The sequence below is a fragment of the Pieris brassicae genome, chromosome 9 (assembly GCF_905147105.1).
Source record: "Pieris brassicae chromosome 9, ilPieBrab1.1, whole genome shotgun sequence".
NCBI lineage: Eukaryota > Metazoa > Arthropoda > Insecta > Lepidoptera > Pieridae > Pieris > Pieris brassicae.
Genome location: NC_059673.1, coordinates 6,741,084 through 6,753,554, shown reverse-complemented (window position 1 = coordinate 6,753,554; position 12,471 = coordinate 6,741,084). Strand labels below are relative to the sequence as shown.

Below are 12,471 nucleotides of genomic sequence, written 5' to 3'. Positions count from 1 at the left end.
TAATTGTCATATTACAACTGCACAGACTATAAACGTCAAATAGATGAGTTGTTTTCCCTGTCAAGTCTAAAGAAAGAAGGCAACATTTTCGAACTGATTTAAAAATAAACTATATATTAATATTCTTTAACATGGGTCAAGTAATTTTGCGATGTAGGTAAACACAGTACCTTTCGTAACGATGGTACCCAGCATCAATCTAAACATGAATTAAAGCATTAACCTTTCGCTTGAGAAAATGTGCCAACCGTTTCAAAATAAACTCATTTATGTACATTGAATTGAAGGTTCTTGACGTGGGAATGCGGTGTATCCTCAACACAGCCTTCCTTAGTAGGCATTGTTCTGTTACCTGAAACAAAACAAAACTAATTATATAACGTAGATAAATACGACTGTGAACAATTGTTATACACATAATAGTATAATAAATCAAAGTAAGTCAGTAAGTAATATAAGTCAAATATTTAAATAATTCGGACAGTACATGCTTCTACGTTTAGTGCATTATATAATATTATTAAGTAATTAGAGACCTTAGCTATTAAATAGCACAGGTAGCCAGTTTTTCCGTTACAACAAATTAATAATTTATAATAATTACAAATCAATAAGGCGATGCAAAAGAGTAGTTTTTTATAAAGTCAGATCTTAGCTTGCATTTATTTATATATTTATAGAGTATATATTATTATACAGTGGTAAATTAGTTCAATGTATCCGTTTTTTTTTCTATAGACAGTTGACAGTCGCCAAATCTACTTAAAACCATAAATTAATGATATCACATACTAATTATATGCGAATAGCAAATTGTGTGGGAATGATAAATATAGAATAAATCAAATGATATATAGCCTAAGATTTAATATAATTCCACCCGACAGGCATAATTCGCTTTCAATTGCAAACCATATTTATGTTAACCCATTCGTTCTAAGATCGCGATGGTATAAATTATGCAGTGTATATTATTGAATCTCGTTTGACTATAAAGAATTTGAATAGACTATAAAAAAATAACATTTCTGTTCTATTGTGTTGCTTATTCCGTTTGGCAACAAATATGATATAAAACGGAATATTTCAATAACATTTGTCCTGCTGTTTTAATTTTTTGTCTTATTCCATATATTGTATAAATTTAGTTTTATATATCGTCGCATATTTTGAAATGTAAGTAAGTGTCTAGTAAATATATGTATGTATGTTTATGTAGTAAATATTATATCTCATTTCAATTAAATATACTAACATCCTCGACATTTTTTTATATACATGTGTCTTTACTCGTAACGTAACGTAAGTCTTACCTAATTTACTAAAAAGGATTGTTATCATAAGTGAGTGTCCAATAACGCTACTTATAGTCTATATTAAAGGGAAGACACTCTGCTCTTGTGTTCAATTTTTTTTTCATTCACTGCACTTAATATTAAAGTACACTAACACTAATTCACTAGTTCAAATGGTTTTATCCTTTTCAATCTTCTCACTAGGTCAGTGGTGTCAACGAGTTTAATAGCCTTCGACATTCACGTGATGGTGGAGCCTATGTTTGTGTGCTCCAGCAGTCTTTTTTATTAATGTGGTGACGTCCTCTACATTAAGGTCCCGATGGAGGTCGTAATTGCGAATATACCAGGGAGCATTGACTATTCCCCTGAGTACTTTGTTTTGGAATCGTTGGATTACTTGGATATTACTATTATTATTATCTTCGGCAATTTAAACACAAATACTTTAAAGAAGGCTGGGACTACAAGATTTGTATTATTTGTTTTTGTCTATCGTATTTCTATTCTATTTATGTCGTAAATAAAAAACATATTATACAAATTGATACATAACGTCAATTAAACCAGGATGTAAATTTGAATTACAATGTAACACATTTTTTTATTATTGTCACGGTCATTAATTTTGTAACATTAAGATAATATGCGTTGCAAAATGTATTCCCAGTACTCAAAGATTTATTTTTGCTTGAATAGGAACTGGTTCGTACATCTAATAGTCCATTTATTGAAGGCTATATAACATTAGCGCAATTAATCAATAATTTTCAATGTTTCTAAGTAAGGCTACTGATAATAGCAAGCACGTGTCTTTGAAAATTGAAGAGGCTGTTTCGAGACACAAATGATAGGTTGTGTAGCACCATCACCATGGAGATCCTAGTCTGCGAATGTATGGCTAATTCAAAATATGTATATTTATTTATATAGTGAAAGAATAATATAGTTTATTTTTATTTGTTCACAGAAAGCCTCCTTCAACACTTATTAAGAGATAATCATACCAAATTCTTTTTAATTCCTTAGATTTCGTTATCGTGTTTTCGTACCACGTAATATCAGTATCGTTTCTAAATTTAAGAAATGTAATTGTTTTAAGACGCATCGCTGTTTACTTGCAATGTGCTTGCGGTCCTACATTTTTACCTGTAAATACATCACCTTTAAGGCCCTATCCCAGCACGAATTTCTGTGTCAGTGTCTCGGGGTGGACTGCGGTACGCAATGGAAAGGCGTACTGAGGCGCGCCGGCCCGTAATAACAAATGGTTATATAAACCTTAAATTCATATAATTTTATCATTTTTTTTTTCTGAAATGGATGGATGGATGGATACTTGACTTGCGATAATATATATCGTGTAAATTTCAAAATCATGGTTTATAAACATTTTTGTCAAAAATTGACTATGTTTGGTTTTCTTTCTATCGAGCGAAGTTATTAAAATCGTGTATCGATCTTTCAAAATGTATACATAAACTACTCAACTCCACCATATATTTTTTCCATTTGCCATACTTGAAACAACGTGCTTTTTGCAGTTTGGCGACCCTATAGGCCCTTAAACATAAGGTATATTTCTAACCGACTTGAAATGAGCTTTATTTGACATTGGTCTTTTTATACTTTCCGTTTATAATACATGGAGCACGTTTCTTTAAATATTATCTTTTTGTGTCACTTAAGAATCCTGTATATAATGCAAATAAGATGTGTCACGAATTCCAAACATAAATAAAAAACCGGACATAACTGTATTTATTTTAATAGTGGAAAACGTACATAAATTTTAATACGACAACACTGGTTCACATAGATCAGATCATTTCATTTCAATCGACGTATAGCATAGAACAATTGTCTATAGGAACGCTACATTGCTTTTTTCTCCTCTGTGACCTTTTTTGAATATAGAAGAGCATTCGAAATGCAAATGAATTTTCAATCCGATCTTCAATATGACAGCATTTGCATTATTTTTACACTCTTTATTACCGGGCTATTATTTCTATACTAATAAATAAAGTAAAATTCCAAATTCAATGATACTGCTAAAAGTATACAATCAAAACTTCACATACATGCAAAGTCAGGTAGAAATCGCGACAACATTTCGTATGTATTGGAGAAATGGACTTTCGCATTCGAACATAATATTATGTAAGTTGTAGCGTACGGTGACTTATGATTTTTGAGGTGTGCAATCGTTTTATGAAATATATTAAAATTAATTAAAAACTTTAAGGCCATGACCTGTGAAGTATTTCGTTCATTAAATAATAACGTATGCGACAAATCGCTTTTTTGTCGTATACGTTAGCCATCAACTGTTAATAAACATTGTGTTAAATCAACATACGCATAGCCACAAAGTACAATTAATTTTCGTATGTTTAATAAAAACATAATCAATTTTTACGTAATTTATTATAACCTTATATTTGTTAATACATTAATTTAAATATTATGGTAACGTAATAATTTCACAAATTTCCTAAGTTACGTAAAAGAAAGTTTTAGTTATTGGAATCATGGTTCTGAATATTCAATAAAGTTATTAATTAAAAATTGAAATAATTATAAGTTAACGCGGATCAATTTCCACCGTTAAATCCGAACATACATATAAATCTAAGTTTTCTAAGGAACGATATTCTGTGGTAGAAAAAGCAACATCAACATTTCTAAATGATTTGTTTGATAGGCCGAGTTCCTTAGAAATACTTACGTACATTAACTAATATTATTGCTCACTTCTATTAACCACGTCTAAGGGTTTTTGTGTCCAGATCCCTTATTCATTATTATCAGATCTGTTTAAGTGTGCGTTATAATCTCACCGTAGTTAGAAATTCGTCTTACTGTCAATCGGCACTCATACAAGGTATCAGTTACTCAGATATAAAATTAAAGAAATTTGTTATAACAAACAAAACTTAGCACGAAAATCTCCTTATATATCAAAGTCTAATACATTTTTTGCGTACGGTAGTCTTTCCCTAAGGGTTACAAGATTGTAGTCGCCGAGTGAAATGGTATTTAGAGGAAGCGCTCGAACAATCAGTTCAGCTACGTGCATAAATGAGAGCTAACACACTCATGTAAACTAATTATACGTATACGCGTGTGTGCGCGGCTCAGTTTTCACTTATACTGGAAGTATTAGCAATGTTTTATATCGAGTAATAAAAGTATTATTTAAAAGGGAAATGTTAACCTGTTTGCGAAATTGAAAGTTTACTTGTGTTATGTCTCCAAGCAAGTTTTAATGACAAAATAGAAAAGTTTGATATTTAGATCCGTTTTAAATTATATTTAAATAAATAAAGACGTATTTTAACGTATCATTGTTGAAGGAATATGCATGTACTATATTTCCACGACTCGACCAAAATTACCGAATTAAATTTTCCACGCTTTCATTGTACTGTCAAAATAATTCAGATGAGCAGTGAAACTATGAAGAATATTCTCTCAGGCATCTTATAGTCGCATGGGAAATTATTAGGGCAAAGAATGTCTAGTAAAAAAAGTGCCACCATGTATTTGTTTTATAACTGTAACTTCCTCATAGTAGATTTCAGTTTCGTATAAGAAATTCGTGCTCGGTAGGTTTTAATTATTTAGTAGTCGAGGTTATTCTAGACTATTCTTGTAAGAAAATAAAGAAAAAGGTTGCATTGTGAATTAGTGTTACAGTTCATTTAAGTTTAACTAAACAGTGTTATTATATTTATCATATTATTTTATTTTATTTTGTATAAATGACTTTATAAAAGCTTAAACATAAATTAATAAATTGATTTGAAACTTTTTACACACCTAAACCACAGACACAATAAGCTTTAAAAACAGAATTGTCTATGATTAACCAAAAACAAGTGAGTTACGTCATCGACCGGCTAATGGCCAGTTATAAACAATGAAAGAAAGTGCAACTATTCATGACCGTGAAAGTGACTTAAAACAATGAAAAAATTCATTCCGTAATCCGTGTTGCGTAAGTTAAACGATAATTATTAGCGCAACGGGTCCGTTTCGTTCTGATTCAAAGATTTTGTAAATTGTTATTTAATTATTGTGTAATTTTAGGCTTGGGTTTACATAATTAAGTTTGAACTAAATAGATGTTACTTAAGTTGTTGCCAAAAGCAATAAGAGTTTTTCTGCAAGCCCCGCGTAACATTTTGAAGGGAAACCAATTTATCGGCATTGGGAAAAAAATTATCGTCAACATCGCAAAATTTTCCGTTACGCTCCCTCTTTTTTGTCTCTACCATGGTTAATTCGAAGAGATTCGAAGCCATTAATAAAACAAATATATAATAACAATCACAATGCTATCATTATAGTAACTATTCTATTACAATTAGAGAAATTCTGTAACAATCTTAGTAGTAATACGGTAAAATGAAATAAGTGTATTATTGGTATTCATTTCTATAATAATAAAAGCCTTTTGTTAAACTTTATCTAATTTAACTTTATTTAACCAATTTCTGTAAAGTTGCATATAGAAGACCATTTTTCCAAAAATAAGGTCATAAAGAAGTTTCACTTCTTACGTCTGTATAACCGTTTTTCTGTATTTTAACAATTTAACTGATATTGACTTGTTTGCCTTCGAGTGTGGTGGTACTCTGAGTGTGGTGTCGGCAAGGAAATGTATGACTTCCTAGTTTCTCAGTTTAATAAATAGAGAACCATATTTTTTTATAAATGTATAAGTTATAATATACCGTAAGTTTTACTTTACTAATTTTAATTATTTTATTGCTGGATTATATGTAAAGATTTGTTTAATGGCGTAAAACAAAAATTATATTTATAAAGTAAGTTAGTTATAAAATATTTATGGGCCAGTACAAAAATCTTTTTGAACGCACCTAGATATCCAGGTTTCATTTCTTAGACTAATATATGAATCAAGTAAATTTACTTATTAAGATTATGACTACACTTATAATTTGTACAACCCATAAACTATTATACAATTTTCCAATTATTTGTTTGTTTTTAAATAAAATTACTATTCTCGATATTGTTGATCAACTATAATGTTTAAAGCTAAGATTAAGATATATTATAAATATAAAAAACGTTATAATTAGTTAAGACTATTGTCTTCTAAGGAAAGACAAGACTGATAAAAGATGTCACAAGGAAAATCCTAAACGAAATTCACCGTCGTCCTTGGATCGCTTGCGGAAGCATTTTTAACCCAAATTTTGCAATATGTCACAACCTTCCTCATATAAACCATAATCCTCTATAAAATTAACAAATCCTTTCTCAATTATGTTGAATATTGCCTCCAATATAATAATAACGCCCACATTTAACCTTGTTGTTTGACGTTAATATCTAATTGTGAAAACTTATATAACATACATATTTAAGGCATACAATTTATTATTCATAGGTATCTTTTTTGTAAATTAACATGACTGACAATCTTGGCTAAATTTTGACTAATAAGTAATTGCCACAAGTAAGTAATTAAGAAAGACATGCAGTGTTGGCCTTGTGGTTTCAGGGTTTTTTTTCTTCATGTAATAGGAGGCAAACGGGCTGACTGATGTTAAGCGATACCGCCGCCAACGGACACTCACATTTCCAGAAGGCTCGCAAGTGCGTTGCCGGTCTTTCATCCGCGTGCGTGTTATCAACAGGTCATAGGATCGATCACTGGCTATGTACCATGGCCTTTCTATCTATATACATACCGTGAGTATTGAAACGGTGAAAGAAACTATCGCAAGAAAACCGGCATGTCTCAAATCTAAAAATAGACGACATGTGTCACAAGGCTGATCACCTACTTGTTGAGGCCAAGACCCAGTTATTTGAGTCTAGTCTAATTTACTAAAAAATAAAACTTTAATATAACAACTATTCAAAGGAAGTCATTCTTTTCTTTGTTAAACTGTTAAGCGCGTTCACGAATACATTTAATCAAAAGATGTTTCCTTTTTAACCTTGTTCCCGTGGTGTCAAGAAGTGATTAGACTCGACATTTGCGCGATACAGCCTTCGTTGACAAACAAATAAAATATGAATACTATAAAGACCTAAATAAATTCAAAAGCTTATAATTGGTATTCATTCGTTTGACCTGAGGCCAATAAGTCAAGGTTTAAGCGAATTCTTTGAATGATCATCTCAGACCACAGATGCTTTCATCAAAATAATTTAATAAATATCGAATACGATATATTTCATATTAACGTTTATAATAAAACAAATGGCCTATAAAAATGCATACAATTTCTTTTTATTAATTTGTAAGTAGGCTTTTAACTATTTAAGAAATAATTATATAATATTCCGTCTTGTGATCTTATTAAAAGTTTGTCAAAGTGTATTTGACAGTCGTTGTGCACAAATAACTTCAACTTACATAAAGCTCTCATTGAAACGAATTAATCAATTTTATGGCAAACCTAAAGAATAGTTTCGTCAACCTAATGTTCTTAGACCTAGCAAAGTGGACGCGGACAGAATCTATAATAGAGTTGCGAAAGGTAAGCCTTGGCCGACATTTTTCTAATACGTCAAATTAAGCATTGTTAAAATAGCTTTAACCACGGAATTTATATCATACAAAAACACGAATCTCATCTATGTATAATGCAATACGTAGTCATACGGATTAAGCTATTGTGAGGACTTAATCGAGGGCGTATATCGGGGACAGTATTATATCTATTTGTTATCCAAAAACAGATATAGAAATCTGTGGCTAAGACGAAAATTTCATTATTAAATTTATTATGTAGTAGTTCTAAGTTCAAGTTAAATTGTAATCCTGTTGTCCTGAACTTAATTGATCTAAACGTAACTTTAAATATTGTAAATTATAATGAGGACGACTTCTACGTTAGTAAATTCTCACGTATTTATGTAATTCTAAACGCATTAATCAATCTTTAATTCAGCAATTTTATCAATATTATTATATCATTAAATTATCATTATTTATTTATCATCATTCTCATGTCCTTAACCACGTGACCTCTAGAAAAACAATAGACACATTCTGCCTCAGAAAATCACTCAAGTGACAATAATTTTAAACAAATCAATAAAGTTTGGAGGCTAACTTCGCTTTGTTTAAAACCTATTTTCATGTCAACGTTCACAATAAAACAAAGAAGTTCTATTTTTCAATTTAGTTTAAGTCTTTAAGGTGGTCTGGTTTTACATATGTGACGTCTAACTTAGCAAAGTGAATAGCTTTTAAAGTATTAAATTAAGTTTTTTGTCACGGTCGTTGCTTTATTATGCATTAACTTTTATTTTTACTAGAATGAAATTCTTAAGATGATTTTTACCAATCTATATATGAATTTATATACTATTCGTACATTATCAAATATATGACAATAAGAACGAAGAAAAACACTTTTTGAACGGATTAAAGCTATGTATTATTATTAAAACTTATAATTTTCTTAATGTGTAAAAGCTATTTTAACAAAAGACAATACAATAAGAACGAAGCCAAAAGAAATTTGTCGTTTGTTAAAAGAATCGACTACGGGCCGTATTGCAAGTCCATTTGCTTTTTAGACTACATCGTCTAACTGGACTTCCGGAGCAACATTTGCAACATTTTAGGAATACTATAGAAAGTGAGAAGCCACACGCAGTCCGCACGATCTCAATTCACAGTCGTCTATTTGCATAACAATACAGCCTTAGAAATAGTCCAACTATGAAGTAACAGTTAACACATTGTTAACGCTTTTGTTGTAAATTTTCCGTAACAGTATCAAATAGAGCGGACCACAGACTGTATCGGCGAAAAATACTCTATGACTAAAAACACTGTAATTAAAACGGGCTTAATTATCACAATTCTAATTGACATTTCTTGGTATATATATTTAATACTAAATACTTTATTTACTAAAAAATCTAATCGATTTTGACTGCGCAATATTGTATTACATTGACATAGGGATGTCACAGTTGTACTCGTAGGTCCAGGGTTCGATTCCCAGATATCTTCGAGTTGAAAAAATATATAATTGATTACCTATAAAGTGGGCTGATAAAAAAAAAGTATCGTCAAATGCCTATCTCGAAAAAAATCCGCTGTTTTGCTGGGTTTTTTTTTGTTCTGCTTACCAAAAATTTCTGGTATTTTTATTTTATCTTGTATATTGTTTAATTATGTTTTTTAACAATTTTTTGTGACATTTATGTTTACCTAAATTGTCATACATTTGAAATAAAAGTGATTGACACATAACGTAGTCTATGTATGATGTATTTAGTTCTATGTATGACGTGGTAAGTTAAAGTGTGAAATAAAACAGAACAGAATGTATCTTATAAATCCCATCCTATGGTTCCGGGACTTCTAAAAATGTGGTATTTAAAATTATTTATCAAGTATTTTCAGTATACTACTGTTTATTAATATTTATGAGATTTTTATTGTCATTATAAATTTGTAAGGTAAGGTATTCTGCATAAATCACAAGTGATTGAACTTTAGTATTTGTATATTATGTCAAAATTGACCCGAAAACATTTAAGCTGTTCATGATGATTCATTTCGTTTTGCATATTATCACTATTTGATTAAATGTTCAAAATATTTAGTCTATGTGTACATATACGAGCACGTATATATATACCTGCTCGATTGTGTTTATTTAAAATTGTTAATATTAAATGTCGGTCTTGCGATTTTATATGAAAAATCACGCAAAATACTAGTAAGTATATTTAGCATTTTTTTTAAATATTTAAATTTACGATTCCATCAAAGAAATGATCAACGGTAGTGCTTACATCGCTATGTTAATAGGTTTAGTATGACAGCAGTTTAATCTTCATTATCTGCATAAGTATGAAAAATCGTCAAAAAACATTAAATTTAATTATTCACCCATCGTCAAGATTATGGAAGCTACAGTTAATTTATTTATATAACGTTTTCATTATGTAAACGAAGCCCGAAAAACAAAAAAATGTAAAGTCAAAAGCAAGATTCGATTAGTTATTCTAGCGTTTACTCAGTCGTATTGGCGCGAGTATTACGCAACACCGATTACAATTACTGGCCGCTTGCAAAAGCACAATTAACGTATGTTTCCAAATACTTTGGCCAATGAATTGCATGAGAATAGAGTTTTTGCTCGCAATTTTTCCCATACTGACATTGTGCGATACATAATGAAAGTGTTGAATTTATGGGATCACTGAACAATAATTAATTGACAGCTGTGTTTACAGACTTTTTATGAAATAACTCGAAGATGGTTCCCTCAGAGTGAGCGTTAAGTGCGATCGTATTGTATTTTGACATTGTTAAATCCCAGCTCTGTATCACGCGTAAACTAATTACGAGTATAGTTGTTGCTATCGTTATAACAAATACCTTAGCATCTTTTCAAAATGTAAAATAGTGATAACAAATAATAGTATTTATAATACTATTATTTGTAAAAAAATATCCAATGGAAAAGTTAAATAAATTTCTTTCGCACATACAGTTGCTAAAAGAATAAGAACAATCATCACTTTTCGAGCCACAGTCAAAAACAACAATCTTAAATCAGTGTTCGTTCACCATATATATGCTCAAATTTTATAGGATAGAATTATAATAATTTACTATAGATTATAACTAAAACAGATTTATAATTTATCAACATTAAATTATTGATCGTTTCACTTTCCATGTGCTACATTTAATACTTTCGCTGGTAACGTTTGTATAATAAACGTCTTATAAACACTTAAGAGAATAAAAGAGCAAGCTTTTAGCATTAAATCTGACCAACCTAGGTCATTCTATCCTATCGACAATTATTTATTAATCTATTATAGTTTAATGCTGTAAATTTTAGAAGTCAACTAAAAGTTATAAATTTATAAATTTTATTATTGATTGTTGATTTTGTAAGGTCTTTTACTAACCGCTCCCTTAGTAAAGTATGTACAAAAAAATAACTACAAAAATTGGAAGCTGATTTTAAGTGTTCCATTTCACGGAGACCTTTCCTTTCTGAAAATGTTGAATGGTAATTTTCTTTTAAATACGTTTTTTTTTAGAATTCAAATTGCAGACCACAAGATATAGTTATTTTTTAGGTTAAAAGTTGTAATGTAAGTCTGTTTAGCGTGGTAAAAATAACTTTGGTTCGTGTCAATGTCTACAGCTTTTTTAATATAGGAAAAAATCTTTACTATGTAGGAAAAACTATTTTGAAGTAAACTTAGGCATCGACATTTAACTTGCAATGAATTTAACTCATTCGTGCTAGTTTTAATTAAATACATCGCATGCGCGGTGGTTTGAATATATTATTTTTAATCAAAATAAATATACAAAAAGATTATAATAATGCATATTTTTACTATTATTATTGCGTTGCATTTTAGAAAGTATTACAATTATACTTTAAAAATACTTTGTTTAAAAGTAGTATACTCCGAAAATATTTTTTTCAATACAAAATATTGACTACCTAAAAAACCTAAAAAGAAATTCAGATTTTTTTAGTATTTAAAAAAATACTTATACACTGAGAAAAATTCATTTAAATCTTTTATTAAAAAAGATTTATATCTCAAACAATTAATATATTACCTGTTAATAAGACAAGTGTAAACAGCGCGCCTGCGCTGAAGTATCGCATAGAGCCCATAGTGCACACACAGTCACTTCACTGGCACTAGCACATCACGCGTCAAGCTGCGCGGAAAGTCAGCGCACTACAGTCGCTGGCCGTGCCAGGCCCAACCATGAGACTGCTGGAGGGGCGGCCGGAAAACAAATGTCATGGATAGTGCTTTCAGGATTTGGTGCTTTTGTATCACTAAGGTTCTATTTGTTAAGAATTAGGACGTAATCTATTGATTTCGTAAATTTTTGATGTTCTCTTTTCTGTATTTTATATTTAATATAACAATTTGTACTAAGTAGTTTTTATATTTTATCATATTTTCAGTTTGCTTAGAAAACAATTTTCCTTTATGAGCAAGTATACAAGTGACAGGCTTTGATCTCAGAGTTGATTATCACTCACTTAACTTAGTTTTAAAAATAAGTAGTTTAGTATGTAATATTGTAGTTTAATAACAGTTTTACTATTGTTAAAATATACAACATATAATTGTAAATAATTTCACAAAATAAAATTATATATTATCG

General features: G+C 29.9%; 1 protein-coding gene across 5 annotated transcripts in view; it reads right to left on the bottom strand.

The window, feature by feature from the left end:
* Positions 1–12,020, bottom strand: part of LOC123714033 (mucin-4-like) — a 78,096-nt gene extending 66,076 nt beyond the window's left edge. For all 5 annotated transcript variants that reach the window (XM_045668051.1, XM_045668055.1, XM_045668053.1 and 2 more), the window contains exon 1: positions 11,908–12,020. In XM_045668051.1, coding sequence (XP_045524007.1) covers positions 11,908–11,965 — 58 coding nt within the window. In that variant the 5' untranslated portion in view covers positions 11,966–12,020. The remainder of the gene's footprint in view (positions 1–11,907) is intronic.
* Positions 12,021–12,471: the final 451 nt, after the last annotated feature.